Source organism: Colletotrichum spaethianum (genome assembly GCF_022836535.1).
Source record: "Colletotrichum spaethianum MAFF 239500 DNA, contig21, whole genome shotgun sequence".
NCBI lineage: Eukaryota > Fungi > Ascomycota > Sordariomycetes > Glomerellales > Glomerellaceae > Colletotrichum > Colletotrichum spaethianum.
Window position 1 is genome coordinate 264,041 of NW_026054791.1, and position 13,271 is coordinate 277,311.

A 13,271-nucleotide genomic window follows, 5' to 3' on the forward strand; every position below is an offset into this window, starting at 1 on the left:
GCAAGCTGCAAGTCCCGCATATTATTGATATCGGCCTCCCCACTTGGAGTAAACAAGCACAGGCTCTCTCTCGCCTCGCTGCCGCTGCCTGGGGGCAACAAACTCAGTCGACGCGTACTCCAACTTTTTCTCGTCGTCTCCAAGCCCATTCGGGGTAAGAACGATGAGTGTCTGAACGCCCGGTTTTGGCGCAGACTCGTCATGCTTGTCGTCATCGACGCCCGAGAGGACATTGTCTGACACTAGCATCCTGTTCTAGAAACAATCCATGGTCAGCCCAGGAACCGTTTGACGCCGCAAGCTTATCTTTTGGCAAGTCGGCTCGGCCCCGACAGAGTTTGCCGGCCCGCCGGACAGACTGCGGTAGTTCCGTGCTGCTGCTGCTGCTGTGTGGGGGAACCGTCTCGCTGGGAATGCCACGCCTGTTACGCCCCGACTTCCCCTAATCGTGCCGTCCAAGATAGATCGGACGGGGTTACGAAAGTCTCATGGTAGGCGCGAGTCTTTGCTGGTATTGCTCTAATGTTCAGATGTTCGTCAGCTATACGTATGCCCGTCAGCTGGTCAGAGATTCGTCAGCTACCTATTGTTTTCTTTCTCGGTGAGCCGTGCCGTATTGACAACCAGCCACTGCCGACGGTTTCCGCTTCCGTCAAGTCCCCCGGGCCCGGCAAAGCGACACAACTACCGACATCGGCCAGCCCTCGACAAGATTCCTTGACGACCCCTCTGAACCAAGTGGAATCACTATCCTGTTCATCCCGCATCAAAGTCCCCGAGGGATAGAACACCGATGTACCCAAGGATCACCGCCGTCTGCCACGGCACAGGCTAGGGCGAGGCAGGACAAGATACCCCGGCCCGAACCACTAACGAATGCGAAATGCATGCATGCCCTCGTGGAGTGCCATGATAAGCAAGCCCGACGGTCATCGTCCCCGCCTCGTCGAGGTGACCGAATCAGATGGGCCAATGCTGCCGAAATGATTGCACATTGCTTTCTCACAGAGGTCCTGTTTCTTAGCAATTAATCCCAGCCAAGCCCAAGCGCAGAGATAGCTGGACTGGACTGGGCGAAAGAAAAGAAAGCCCCCGCTTCACCATCTTACATCCATTGCATGCGTAACCAGCTCCGGCCCGGCGCGCGCCCATCTATAAAGCATGTCGCGGCCACAGGTTCTCCTGCCTTGCCTGGCCAGGAACCAGTGCAAGACTGAAGCCTCGCCATCCTCTCGCCTCTCACGATGAAGGCCTTCACTCTCCTGACCCTTGTCGGCGCCGCCGCCGCCGACCTCGTCCAGACCGGCGCGTCTCTGCGACTCAACGACGTGTACTACTTCGTCTCCCCCTTCTCCCAAGGCAAACCCTCCAACGGCTCCCTCAACATCAAATCCCTACCGCGCGCCTTTGGCTTCACCCCCGTCACCGTCGTCTCCGACCCCGTCCCCAAAGACAGCCTCGCGGCCCTCTTCTCCAACTGGACCGCCAAAGACGACGTCTGGCAGCCGGCCTTCCTGAGCGCCATCTTCCTCGCCGGCGCCGAAACCCCTTGCTTGACAAAAGCCAGCTATGACGGCAGCAACAAGACGCAGTCCATCGTCGTGCCCCTCTCGGGGGAGGCGGCATCCCTTCCGGCCCATACTTCCTAGACACCTACACCGGCGACGTCTACCAAGCCTTCCGTCTGTACGATGACTTCGCCGGCGCCTTCACCGAGTCCCTCCTGCAAACGCCCCAGGGCACCTTCCAGACCCTCTCGGCGCAGGTCCCCTCCTCCGCATCCCTGACCATCGGCGTCCCCTCTCGTCTCTACTTCACACCCACCGCCGAGAAGCCCCTGGCTGGCGTCCGCGTCGGTGTCAAGGACATCTACGCCCTCGCCGGCGTGCGCCGCTCCAACGGCAACAGGGCCTGGTACTCCCTCTACCCGCCCGCGGAGACCACCGGCCCCGCGATCCAGAACCTCATCGACGCGGGTGCCATCATTGTTGGATCCCAGAAGCCGTCCCAGTTCGCCAACGGCGAGACGGCGACGGCCGACTGGGTCGACTACCACGCGCCCTTCAACCCGCGCGGCGACGGGTACAACGACCCGTCGTCCTCGTCTTCCGGCGCGGGCGCGTCGATCGCGTCGTATGCGTGGCTCGATATCGCCGTCGGGAGCGACACGGGTGGTTCCATCCGCGGGCCGTCCAACGTGCAGGGGCTGTTTGGCAACCGTCCCTCGCATGGCCTCGTCAGCCTGGACGAAGTCATGCCTCTGTCTCCGACGCTTGACACTGCGGGATTCCTGACAAAGGACCCGTATCTGTGGGACGAGGCGAACAAGGCGCTGTACAAGGACAACTACACATCGCTTGTGGGTGGGGAGGTCAAGTACCCCAAGACGCTGTACACGCTCGGCTTCCCAACGGGTGACCAGAGCGACGCGCCCGCCGCGCAGATTCTGAACAAGTTCGCGAGCGACCTTGCGACGTTCATCGGGACGAATCTTACAGTGTTCAACCTGACCTCGTCTTGGGCCGGCTCTGCTCCAGCGGAGGTCAGGAACCAGACCCTGGCAGACGTGATGGGCACCACGTACGCGACGCTCATCACCAAGGAGCAGACGGCCCTCGTCCGCGACCCCTTTTACGCCGACTACGCCGGTAAGTGCACACCCTCACACCTTGCTTCACACTCTTACAGATACTAACACCGCCAAGCCGCCCACGACGGCCGCCTCCCTGCCGTGAACCCCGTCCCGCTCGCCCGCTGGTCCTGGGGCGACAACCAGCCCGCCACGGCCCTTGCGGACGCAAAGGCCAACAAGACGCTCTTCGCGGAGTGGTTCAACACTCAGGTCCTCGCGCCCGTCGCCGACCCGTCCACGTGCTCCTCTGGCTTCCTGCTGTACATCGGCAGTGCCGGCATCGCGGACCCGCGCAACCAGTACCCCTCTGCGCCGGGCACGCCGCCTCTGGGCTTCTCCAACGGGCGGCTGAGCGTATACAGCGGCGCGCCGGATCATGTGTTCCCGCTGGGCGAGGTCGGCAGCATGAGCTCCGTCACGAACCATACCGAAATGCTGCCAGTGACTGTGGACATTATGGCGGCAAGGGGGTGCGACGGGCTTATTGTGAGGTTGGCGCAGGACTTGGTTAAGGCCGGGTTATTGACAGCTCCCAAGGCAGGGGGCACGCTTGCTGGCGGGGAGGTTCTTCTGAGGAGGGACGTGCATGAGTGGTTTTGAGAGAGGGATCTAGGGAGGGTGATGATACAAAATCTAATGATAATCTGTATGCGACACATGATCTTGCTTTTTGTATTCCTGTGTGAAAATTCTCTCCGATGCTTGCTTCTGTGATAGCTCTGTTGTTGCTGGTGGTTAAGAAACCGATTTCGAAGGACAAGCAATTTCAGAGCGAAGTCGTAAACCCACTGGCAGTATCCACTCATCTAGGCCATCCATTCTGTTTGCTATTCTGTAGCCACATCTGGAGCTATGTCAGTGGAATCCTTGACCTGCCGGCGGATTCAATTAAATGAGAAGCCTACACAGTGTATCGGCATCTTAGTGTGGTCTGTTCTTATTAATGTTGCTTTTGTTGATTTAACTGAGAGATTCAAAGGGGTCCGGGCAAGCAAGGGGGCAGCGCACCTTTGTGCCGCCCGGCTCAGCAAGGCATTAGCCGTTGTTAGAACGGAGCATTTGCCGCGAGCAGCTGTGGCATTTAGACCAGTTTAAGATAAGGAGACGACCCGGTGCGTGGTGTGTCAGCTGGAGACAAAGTCAAGTCCCTCCGTCCAGTGATTGCCTTGCGTCACGGCTTGCTGAGCCTTGGCCGTACATAATATTATTGACATAAACCTCTCGGAGGTTGTTACCTTGCTACCTAAATGCAATTTCTCCCCAAGTCGCTCGGAATGGAGTGAGGAATTCTGTCTGAGAGCTCCGAGGAAGTAAGGCCATTGATTTTCGATTTCCCGCCCCATGCGCCAAAATGTGAGTACGAGGACAAGTGTGAGGAGGATCGGTACACATAACAGGCCACGAGAGCCAGCTATTTGGGTTCACATATGTTAACCTGGCTTACCAACTCATCAACTACAGGTTCCCAAAGGGGTACTTGTTCGTTATTGTATACAACCTTTCATTGTTCCTAGTCATTAAAGAACAAGTCTTTCTAACAGAGAACCGTCATAATTACTTACCTGACACTTATTACTTGGCCGTGAGATATGATATGTGTTACGAGAGACGTGAAACAGACATTAGACGGATACGAGTTACGTATCGAGGGTATATATATACCTCCTCGAGACCCCTCTAAAGGGCCCTTACTCTAGACCTTCAACCACAGTTAAGACGTCCTTTCCTACGTGTACTTTTTGATCGTGACAGTTATAAACATGGTGAATGAGTTGTTCAATTACTTCTATAAGAAATTTCGGTCTGTTGAACGCCAGCTTTTTCGACCAGGTCAACATTACGAACAATCCTGACATCCCCAAAGATCTCATCAATTTCTTCCAATGATTTGCCTACGGGACGTTAGGGTTGTTTCACCAAAGTACAGGAGCACTATTTACCTCTAGTCTCAGGGTAAAAGAGCGCAAAGACGGCGGCACAGAGAGCATTGGTCAAGATGAAAAGAATCTAAGGGCATCGAGTTAAAGTGGGTTTCTCAGAATCGCATCGCGGTTGCCTACGTAGTACTTCCAGCCAACAGCAGCAAGCGCAATGGGAGAGCACTGCGTTATGACCAAGCTGATTGAGTAATGGATCACCTGGACGATGGCATTCGCCTTTGCTCGTAGTTCTGTGGTGAAAACTTCTGGCCTAGAGGAAATCAGAGCAGGCTCGTACTCGAATAAGCAGACTTACGGAATGATCCACGTCATGGGGCCCAGGAGAGCAGAGTAATTGGCCGATACAGCAAATATGCATGCAATCAGACCACGCTGGGCTGCCTGGTTCGTGGGGAATCCGGGTCTCACAGGGTAAACCGCAGCCAGGACCGTAATAATCAAGTAACAGACTGACAAAAGTGATGAACTGATAACAAGAATTTTCTTACGACCAATGCGGTCAACGAAGAACAAGGAAAAGAAGCATGCCACAGGTGCAACTGAGCCGTAAAGACCGCTTACCAGGAGTTGCTGGTCTTGGTTGAACTGCAGCGTGGCGTAGATAGCTGTCTGGTAATATTGCACAAACGATATGCCTGATAACATTGCTGCACTCCATACAAAAGCTCCAACAAAGAGTCTTTTGCGGAAAGCTGGAGTCTTGAACAGGTCGCCCCATGAGAGTTGGCCTTGAGCTTGCAGCTCCTCTGCGATATTGATTTGGATGGCGGTGAACTCGTTGCGACACCAGTCGTCGTTGGATCCGTTATAGTGATAGTTGCGGAACGCTTTCTCAGCCTCTTCATGACGGCCCTTGAGACACAGCCATCTCGGTGACTCGCTGATAAAGAGAACGCTGACGCCTAAAATGAGAGCAGGGAGACTTTGTATGGCGAAACCAAGCCGCCATTGGTTTTGATTGTGCCATTTTCCCTCGCCTACTCCAGTCCATAGGGCGACGAAGAAACCCCAAGCAACCACTGTCCATATGTGTCATTCAATCAACTCGGATTCACAAAAAGAGACGCAACCTACTCATTTGGTTGACAGCCGTAATTCGGGCTCGCTCGTGAGTCTTGGAGCTTGTCAGACTTATCGGATCCCACAAGATTTACTGGTACCAGCAAAGCAGGTTTACCTTTGCAATCTCTGCCCCGAACACAGGAGCTACGCCAGTGATTGTCCCAACAGCAAACCCAACGAGGAGACGACCTACAACGACTGAATTCATGTCAGCACGGATTCTTTCAAGATTTTTAGATTACTCACGCATAGCGACATGGGCAGCACCAGCCATCAAAGCTCCACCAATAACACCCCATATGCATCCGAAAGCAATGGCCTTCCTCCGACCGAGTCTATCGCTGGTGATGCCGACGGAGGCACTACCGAGCCATGCTAGGGGTGGCTTGTTAGTTTGCAAGCGCCGCTCGAAAACTAACGACCCTACCTCCAGCCTGGTAAACAGACACAATAGCCCCTCTCAAGGGAGCATTGGGGTTACCAAAGTACAGCAGAAATGACTTGAGTGCCAGACTGGGAGTGACGATTCCGGAGTCACTGGTAAACGCATGTAAGGACGCATTCGGATAATCTAGGAACGAGGAATGTTTACTCACTATCCGTACAGAAACCCTCCTGTGCCAAGCAGGATTGATGTCAGGAATGGCTTGTTGAGCCAGCTCGATTTGTTTAATTCCATGATTGGCCGATCAGGTTCCAAATAACAACAATTAGTCGAGCACGGTCAACTAAAGGGGGATTTTCATGAGTACACCATGTAGACTGGGCCTCGTAGCCTTTGTATTGCTTCGCTCTATCTTTCCTCGCCTCAACCATCAACTGCCGCAATGCTGCTACTAGAAACAAGGATATGCTTATCCGCATACCGCCATTGTAAGCCCCGTGTCAGCAAATAATATGTGTGAGGGACCCTGGAACCGATAGGCCCATGCATCTCCTTCCCCGCGTAACCCGCATCAAGCTCCGATTGCGGGGTTATGGGCCTGCCATTTTATGCTATCAGCCTGTCTTATCAAAGACATTGAATCGCAAAGCTTTCGGAGACCCAGTCACGCCCTCGCGAGTGATTAGACATTAGTGGGGGTGGCTTGCTGGACTGTCATCGCCAAGGTCGGCAATTGGCAGACTGTCGGGTTGAAACACTAGCCGCATCCTTGACCTTGATAACCTCCGGCTTTCGGCCAACTGCCTGGGTACATAGTCTTCAATATTGCTGCCTTAGATACTTTAGATGGTCTTTTTCGAGAGTGACGACCGGAAAATTGACAAGATACAGGCGGGAGGCTTTATCAAATTCCCCTTTTAGTAGTGAAACTATCATGTTGGGCATTGTCACGTATTTGGCTGTGGTTTTCAGTCTGGCTTACCTTGCCCTGATATTCCCCAGGGTATGATTACTAGTTAGGCTTCTACGCGAGTACTAAATGCTGATCTTTCTTGTCAACCAGTTGCAACAAGAATGGAAGCTCTATTCTCATCGCTCTCAACTACCACCGGGACCTAACGCCATCAAAACCGGCATAAGGAAGCCATGGATCTGGTTCCAGGAGCTGAGCAAGGAGTATGGTGACGTTGTATATCTCCAGCTGGGACCGACACCAACCATCGTCTTGGGTTCTGCCCAGGCAGCTTGGGATCTTCTCGAGAAAAAGGGAGCCATCTTCTCATCTCGACCGCGCTTCATAATGGGCGGTGAACTCTTATCCGGCGGCATGAGGGGGCTTATGGCCCCTTACTCACCTTTCTGGAGGCGGTGGCGTAAGCTCCTCCACAGCGGCTTCATGCAAAGACAAAGCGAGACGTATCGACCAATTCAGAATCTCGAGTCAAAGGTCCTTATGCATGAGCTTCTCACGACCCCTAATGATTTCAGGAAGCACCTAGAGAGATATGCGGCTTCAGTCATTGTGACAGTCACGTATGGGAGAAGGGTTGAAGATGTTTCGACTGACATTGTTGTCCAACGAAATGCCGAGTCCATGGGACGACTAACTTCAGTCAAGTATGTCATTTCTCGACCAAGAGATAGAATCCTGTTAATCATGTCCCCTTCGCAGTATCCCCGGCAAGTTTGTGGTCGAACGGTACCCGGTACTCAAATATCTTCCAACCTTCTTGGCCCCGTGGAAGGCCGAAGTCTTGAGACAAAGACAAAAGGACATCCATCTTTATACAGAGCTCATGGATGCAGTTCGAGACAAGGTTGCGAAAGGCACGGCACCCTTTTGTTTTGCGAAACACCTCTTACAAGAGCAGGAGAGCCTCGGTATGACGGATCTCGAGATTGCTTACACGGCAGGATCACCATTCGGGGCGGGTGTTGAGACTGTAGGGGAAACAATCCCTCTTTGAGAGAGAAATGACTAACACCGTACTCTACAGTCGGCTGGGTCTCTAGCAAGCTTCCTTTTGGCATGCGTCAAGTTTGGGCCCCGATTCATACCAAAAGCTCAACAAGAACTTGACAGAATCATTGGGAGTGGACGACTCCCAGCCTTTGAAGATTTAGACAGACTCGAGTACATTCGGGCTATAGCGTCAGAGACTTTACGTTGGAGACCGGTCGCGGTTCTCGGAGGCACTCCTCATGCAAGCACGGCAGATTGCATATACAAAGATATGTTTATACCAAAGGGAAGCACCGTAATTGCGCCTCTATGGACCAGTAAGTCTATTTTAGCTGAATTCAACCAGGCTGTTACCTGTACTTACTTAAATCCTTAGTCCACCTCAACGAGGTAGACTTTCCAGAACCACACGAGTTCAGACCGGAGCGATTTACGGAGCATCGAGAATACCCAGGTACATTCGGTCACAGTGCTTTCGGTTGGGGTCGTCGCATCTGTCCCGGCATGCACCTTGGCTCTGCATCCGTAATATTAAACATTGCGCGGATACTTTGGGCATTTACGGTCAACCCTGCCAAAGACGAGGAAGACAGAGATATTGACGTTGATATGTACGTGTATGATCAAATTTAGTCTGCTGACCTGAAACTGACGAATGTCAACACAGCTTTAATTATTCGGACGGCTTCAACTCAAGCCCCTTGCCGTTCCCGTGCTCAATCACACCCCGGTCAGCACATCATGCTACAGTTATCCAAAGAGAGCACGAGCAAGCTTTGCAAAAGCTCAAAGCATATACTGTCACTGCAAGCAGGGAGTCTGGTATGTTGTCACAAGCTACAATGCATGTAGGAAAGGACGTCTTAACTGTGGTTGAAGGTATAGAATAAGGGCCTTCTATAGGGGTTTAAAGGAGGCATATATACCTTCGACACGTAACTCAATTTCGTCTAATGTCTGCTTCACGTCTCGCGCAGGTGACCAGCTTGCAGACCAGCCAAGTTCAAGCCAGTAATAACAAGTAGTTGCCAACGTTCTAACTGACAGTTCCCTCAATGATTGAAATTAATCCCGAGTCTTTCTTCGACTCGCAAGCTCAAGCCATTGCCTTAACAACAGACCGCGGTAAAACCACCAAGACGCACGCCGCTGGTATGATTCCCTTGTACGTTTGCCATATCCCTTTTCCCCGTCGTCGCAACCCGCCTAGTTTGCTTTCTCCCATATACCCCCTACCCTAACACCCAGCTCAAAAAGCCCAAAAACCAGCTCAAGCATGTTGGTTCTTCACCTCCCTTACAGAAACGTATGGTGGTGGCCGAATAGGGCTAGCTGCCTCCTCGTCACGGGCCTCTCTGACTACCACCGGCGCCGACCATCTTGTCTGCATGTGTCTCGTACCTGCCCGTTGTGTCGCTGCCGAACTCGCCGACAACTGGCTCTCGTATCGTTTTCCAATAACGGCAACGATTGCTATTGTCCATAACCCAACAGTTAAGACGCTCAAGAGCATCCAAGTTACGCACAAGTTTTTGACCGGCTCTGGCCAAGAATGCAGCCACATATAATCAATGCCGACGAAGCCGACGCTTTGCATAACGATCCACATGAAGTAATAGATGAATATTGTCTTGCCGAGATCTGTCGGTGGGAGGCCAACGCAATGCTGAAGGACGAAGCCAAGTAGGGTACCGTTCTGGCAAACAGCAAGGAAGACGGCGAGGGCAACAACAACACTGTGGTTGTACTCATCCGGCCACATTTTGCTGATTGCTCCCGTCAGGGTTCCAGAGGCTGTGATAGACAACACTACAAGCAAGGATACTGAGCTTCTCGCCGAGTTGTAGAGGTTCGTTATTCTTGGCGTTTGTTGCTGGATTACTGGGCTCGACTCGGTCCTGGCATGTGGAACGGCGCGTCGTGGCATTGTAGTGTGATATCAAAGCTGTCATATGGCAGTGAGTTGCTAAGGCGTATGCTTTTTTATCTGGATGAATTGTGAGTCTTGCCGATGCAGTCCTCAAGCGTGCAGTCACTGGCGGTTTGAGGAGGAAATCGTCGCTTAAGATGTCCCCCTGTTCGATGGTGTCCTGGTACTCCATACCCATGATCGGCAAGGCGTCGCGATGGTTTCTCGTGATGTGTGAGACTTTGGTGGCGTTGTTAGAAACAACCTCCATCTACCCTGATAGCCAATGAATATTGAATACATCAGACTTGGAACCTTCAACCTGCTGCACATGTCATCATTAGAGCGAAGAAGAGCCTTCGATTGTGGTATCAGTCACATTTTGCTCCCCCAATCCGAGGAGAGTTGGAATTCTAAATAGGTTGTCGGCAAGAAAGTATTGAACGGCTTTAGCAGACGGTTGGCTGATGTTTTGCTTCGGAGAATGCAGATCATTAAGGTTATAGCAATTTGCGATGAGCCATGTTGCCTCATAAGCTAGGGTCTAGTTAGTAGCTTGCGATACCTTCCGGCGGCTCGAATGTAACCACTTCATAACCTTCCCAATATTGGGTGCTCTCATTGAGATATGCTATTGTATGGACGATGTTCGGGCAAAATATCGCTCACTCCCGAGTTGCTCCGCGGGAAAGCTTGAGCTCTCGCCAGGATTCCGCTAATCGCCGAACGCGTCCAAATCCCCCTATAGCTTTCCCCCCAAACGCGCAGTTTCAAACACAAAACGCCGCGCAGACCCATCTCCTGTCTAACGCGACTGGAAGAGCTCCATGAATGGCCATGGAGCAACTAGTCTTCATTCCCATCCGCAGCGAACTAAACCCCACGCTCCTTCACCCCGCCTTCGTGTGGTCACCGACATGCCTCCGTACCCTGCGCCCAGCTTTGCGCCAACAAGAGTCCCAAGGCTTGAGTGTACAAGTAGAATACTTACATACGACACGTCCACGACATCAAGCCCCCTCTCTTTTCTGGCCATACCCCGCAGGTATCTCGTTTTCGCGGGAGTTAGAGCGTCAGTGAAGCATCGACGATGCAAGGCCTTGACTAATGCGCGCGTTGCAGGGCCGGGGTGGTTGGCAGTGGACTCAAAGGTGGAGATTAGCTGAGCTCTTAACTGGTTGGAAGTAGTGCCGAGCAAGCCTAGAGCTCTCGGCCAGGTTTGCGGTAATCCAAGAGACAACACCAAGTTTCTTGTACGCGTCCACGATCAGAGAGCACAAAACTCCAGACATTCCAATTTTTACCGGATGACAATCTGGCCAGCACGACCAGTATGCAGTTCGAAAGGGTTGCGCCAAGCGAACCCAAGATCAGATTGATGCGTGTCCCGGCTGCAGATGTATGTTGTTCCGCGCTCTACAGGTGGGCATTACTCATGGTACTTGTTGCCTACCTGCGGCCCCTCCAGGTCCCAGTAATCCAGTTCCACCAAACTGGCGGGCACATGAAAAGACATGGATTCATCCATGGCTCCACGGCCTCATCTCAATGCTCAACCCCTGTTAAACCACTGCTTCAGTCACCTCTTGATGAGTGATGGCCCGTGTTTAGCTCCGCTGTCTAGACCGTGTGCCTGTTTGAATGACATCAGCGGGGGTTTGGGATGCCGTCACGACCGGCCGAATTCCAAAGCTACCCCTCCATCATGCCACCTTTTGACCCCTCCAGTACCTTGTGCGACCAGCTATTCAAAGACGGACGTCCCTCGCAGATCTTCCCTCTCCCTCCTCTCTCTTCTACTCTTTCATCGCAAAAAGTTTGATACCCAAGAACCCTTTTTTCCAACCTTTGTAAACTCATTCCCAATACCCAAGCCACATCAATACCGCCATCATGCCTCAAGAAATTCCCACCGCTTCCCGTCTTCTGGACCTCTTCAGCCTCAAGGGCAAGGTCGTCGTCGTCACCGGCGCTTCCGGCCCCGTGGCATGGGTATCGAGGCCGCTCGCGGCTGTGCCGAGATGGGTGCTGATCTGGCCATCACCTACTCCTCCCGCAAGGAGGGTGCTGAGAAGAATGCCGCCGAGCTTGAGAAGGAGTACGGCGTCAAGGTCAAGATCTACAAGCTCAACGTGAGCGACTACAACGACGTCGAGAAGACCACCAAGCAGATCATCTCGGACTTTGGCAAGATCGATGCATTCATCGCCAAGTAAGATTCCTCTCACCCACCACCTCACCATGAAGGAGTTGGGACCGTGTGCTAACAAAACCCTCTTCCAGTGCCGGTGCCACTGCCGACGCCGGAGTCATTGACGGCTCCAAGGAGGCTTGGGACCACGTCATCCAGATCGACCTCAACGGCACGGCCTACTGCGCCAAGGCCGTTGGTGCTCACTTCCGTGAGCGCGGTACCGGTTCCTTCGTCATTACCGCCTCCATGTCTGGCCACATCGCCAACTACCCCCAGGAGCAGACCTCTTACAACGTCGCAAAGGCTGGCTGCATTCACATGGCTCGCTCGCTCGCCAACGAGTGGCGCGACTTCGCCCGTGTCAACTCGATCTCTCCCGGCTACATTGACACTGGCCTGTCCGACTTCGTTGCTAAGGAGACTCAGGAGCTGTGGAAGAGCATGATCCCCATGGGCCGCAACGGTGACGCTAAGGAGCTTAAGGGTGCTTATGTGTACCTTGTCTCCGACGCCAGCACTTACACCACTGGTGCCGACATCGTCATTGACGGTGGATACACCTGCCGGTAAATGTCTTTGTTTTGGTCATGTTTGAGCGGAGCAACAGGACACGGATACAGGGCATGAAAAGGCCCTGGGTATGATGTTATGACTAGCTGGATGAATAATAGACAAAAACAAAATTACGCTTGATAACTTTGAAACCTTGTGAATTGTCCGTACTTTCAGATCAAACCATGATGACCTTTCGATATTTACCTGTTGCGGCAGACAAGATACTCGCTGAGCGTCCAGTCAAATCAAATTTGCGCGTGATAAACAATGCTTGGCAGTCAATGTGTCATAGATACCAAATGAATTGATACGACAAACAAGATGTAGCTACGTTCGTGCTCATAGAAGCTAGAGCAATAATGTGCTCGTAACCCAAACTCACATCCCAAAATGATGATGTATAGGTGATGTTATGTCATTGCTTCGTCGTAAGGTCCATTTCTTTTAGGTAGCTAGCTGGTGTGGATTACCCGTTGCCACTCCACCTTGCGGATGCTAGCAGCAAGAACCATTGACCATCGTGATCCATCGTCAGGTCCACAACAGCCCCATGCATGACATCCACGATAGTTCAGCAGCCTTTTGGTCCATTTCTCACTCGCTCCGGCTCTATGTACATGCATCGTGCTTG

The 13,271-nt window shown here is 52.7% G+C and overlaps 4 protein-coding genes across 4 annotated transcripts; 3 read left to right on the top strand and 1 right to left on the bottom strand.

Moving 5' to 3' along the window:
- Positions 1-1,244: 1,244 nt before the first annotated feature.
- ColSpa_08033 (amidase 1) lies at positions 1,245-3,232 on the top strand (the record flags this gene model as incomplete). The annotated part of the gene is made up of 3 exons (XM_049274245.1): positions 1,245-1,496; positions 1,580-2,648; positions 2,706-3,232. 3 exons carry the CDS (start codon positions 1,245-1,247, stop codon positions 3,230-3,232), a joined length of 1,848 nt encoding a protein of 615 aa, XP_049130202.1.
- A 1,421-nt stretch (positions 3,233-4,653) lies between these two features.
- Positions 4,654-6,313, bottom strand: ColSpa_08034 (putative metabolite transport protein YwtG; the record flags this gene model as incomplete). The annotated part of the gene is made up of 6 exons (XM_049274246.1): positions 4,654-4,822; positions 4,868-4,953; positions 5,134-5,591; positions 5,881-6,009; positions 6,062-6,171; positions 6,231-6,313. The coding sequence occupies 6 exons, from the start codon at positions 6,311-6,313 to the stop codon at positions 4,654-4,656; spliced, it is 1,035 nt and encodes a 344-aa protein (XP_049130203.1).
- Positions 6,314-7,058: 745 nt separating this feature from the next.
- On the top strand, positions 7,059-8,615 carry ColSpa_08035 (cytochrome P450 monooxygenase atE; the record flags this gene model as incomplete). Its single annotated transcript, XM_049274247.1, has 4 exons — positions 7,059-7,636; positions 7,692-7,962; positions 8,017-8,299; positions 8,359-8,615. 4 exons carry the CDS (start codon positions 7,059-7,061, stop codon positions 8,613-8,615), a joined length of 1,389 nt encoding a protein of 462 aa, XP_049130204.1.
- Positions 8,616-9,037: 422 nt separating this feature from the next.
- ColSpa_08036 (uncharacterized protein) lies at positions 9,038-9,550 on the top strand (the record flags this gene model as incomplete). Its single annotated transcript, XM_049274248.1, has 2 exons — positions 9,038-9,134; positions 9,285-9,550. The coding sequence occupies 2 exons, from the start codon at positions 9,038-9,040 to the stop codon at positions 9,548-9,550; spliced, it is 363 nt and encodes a 120-aa protein (XP_049130205.1).
- Positions 9,551-13,271: the final 3,721 nt, after the last annotated feature.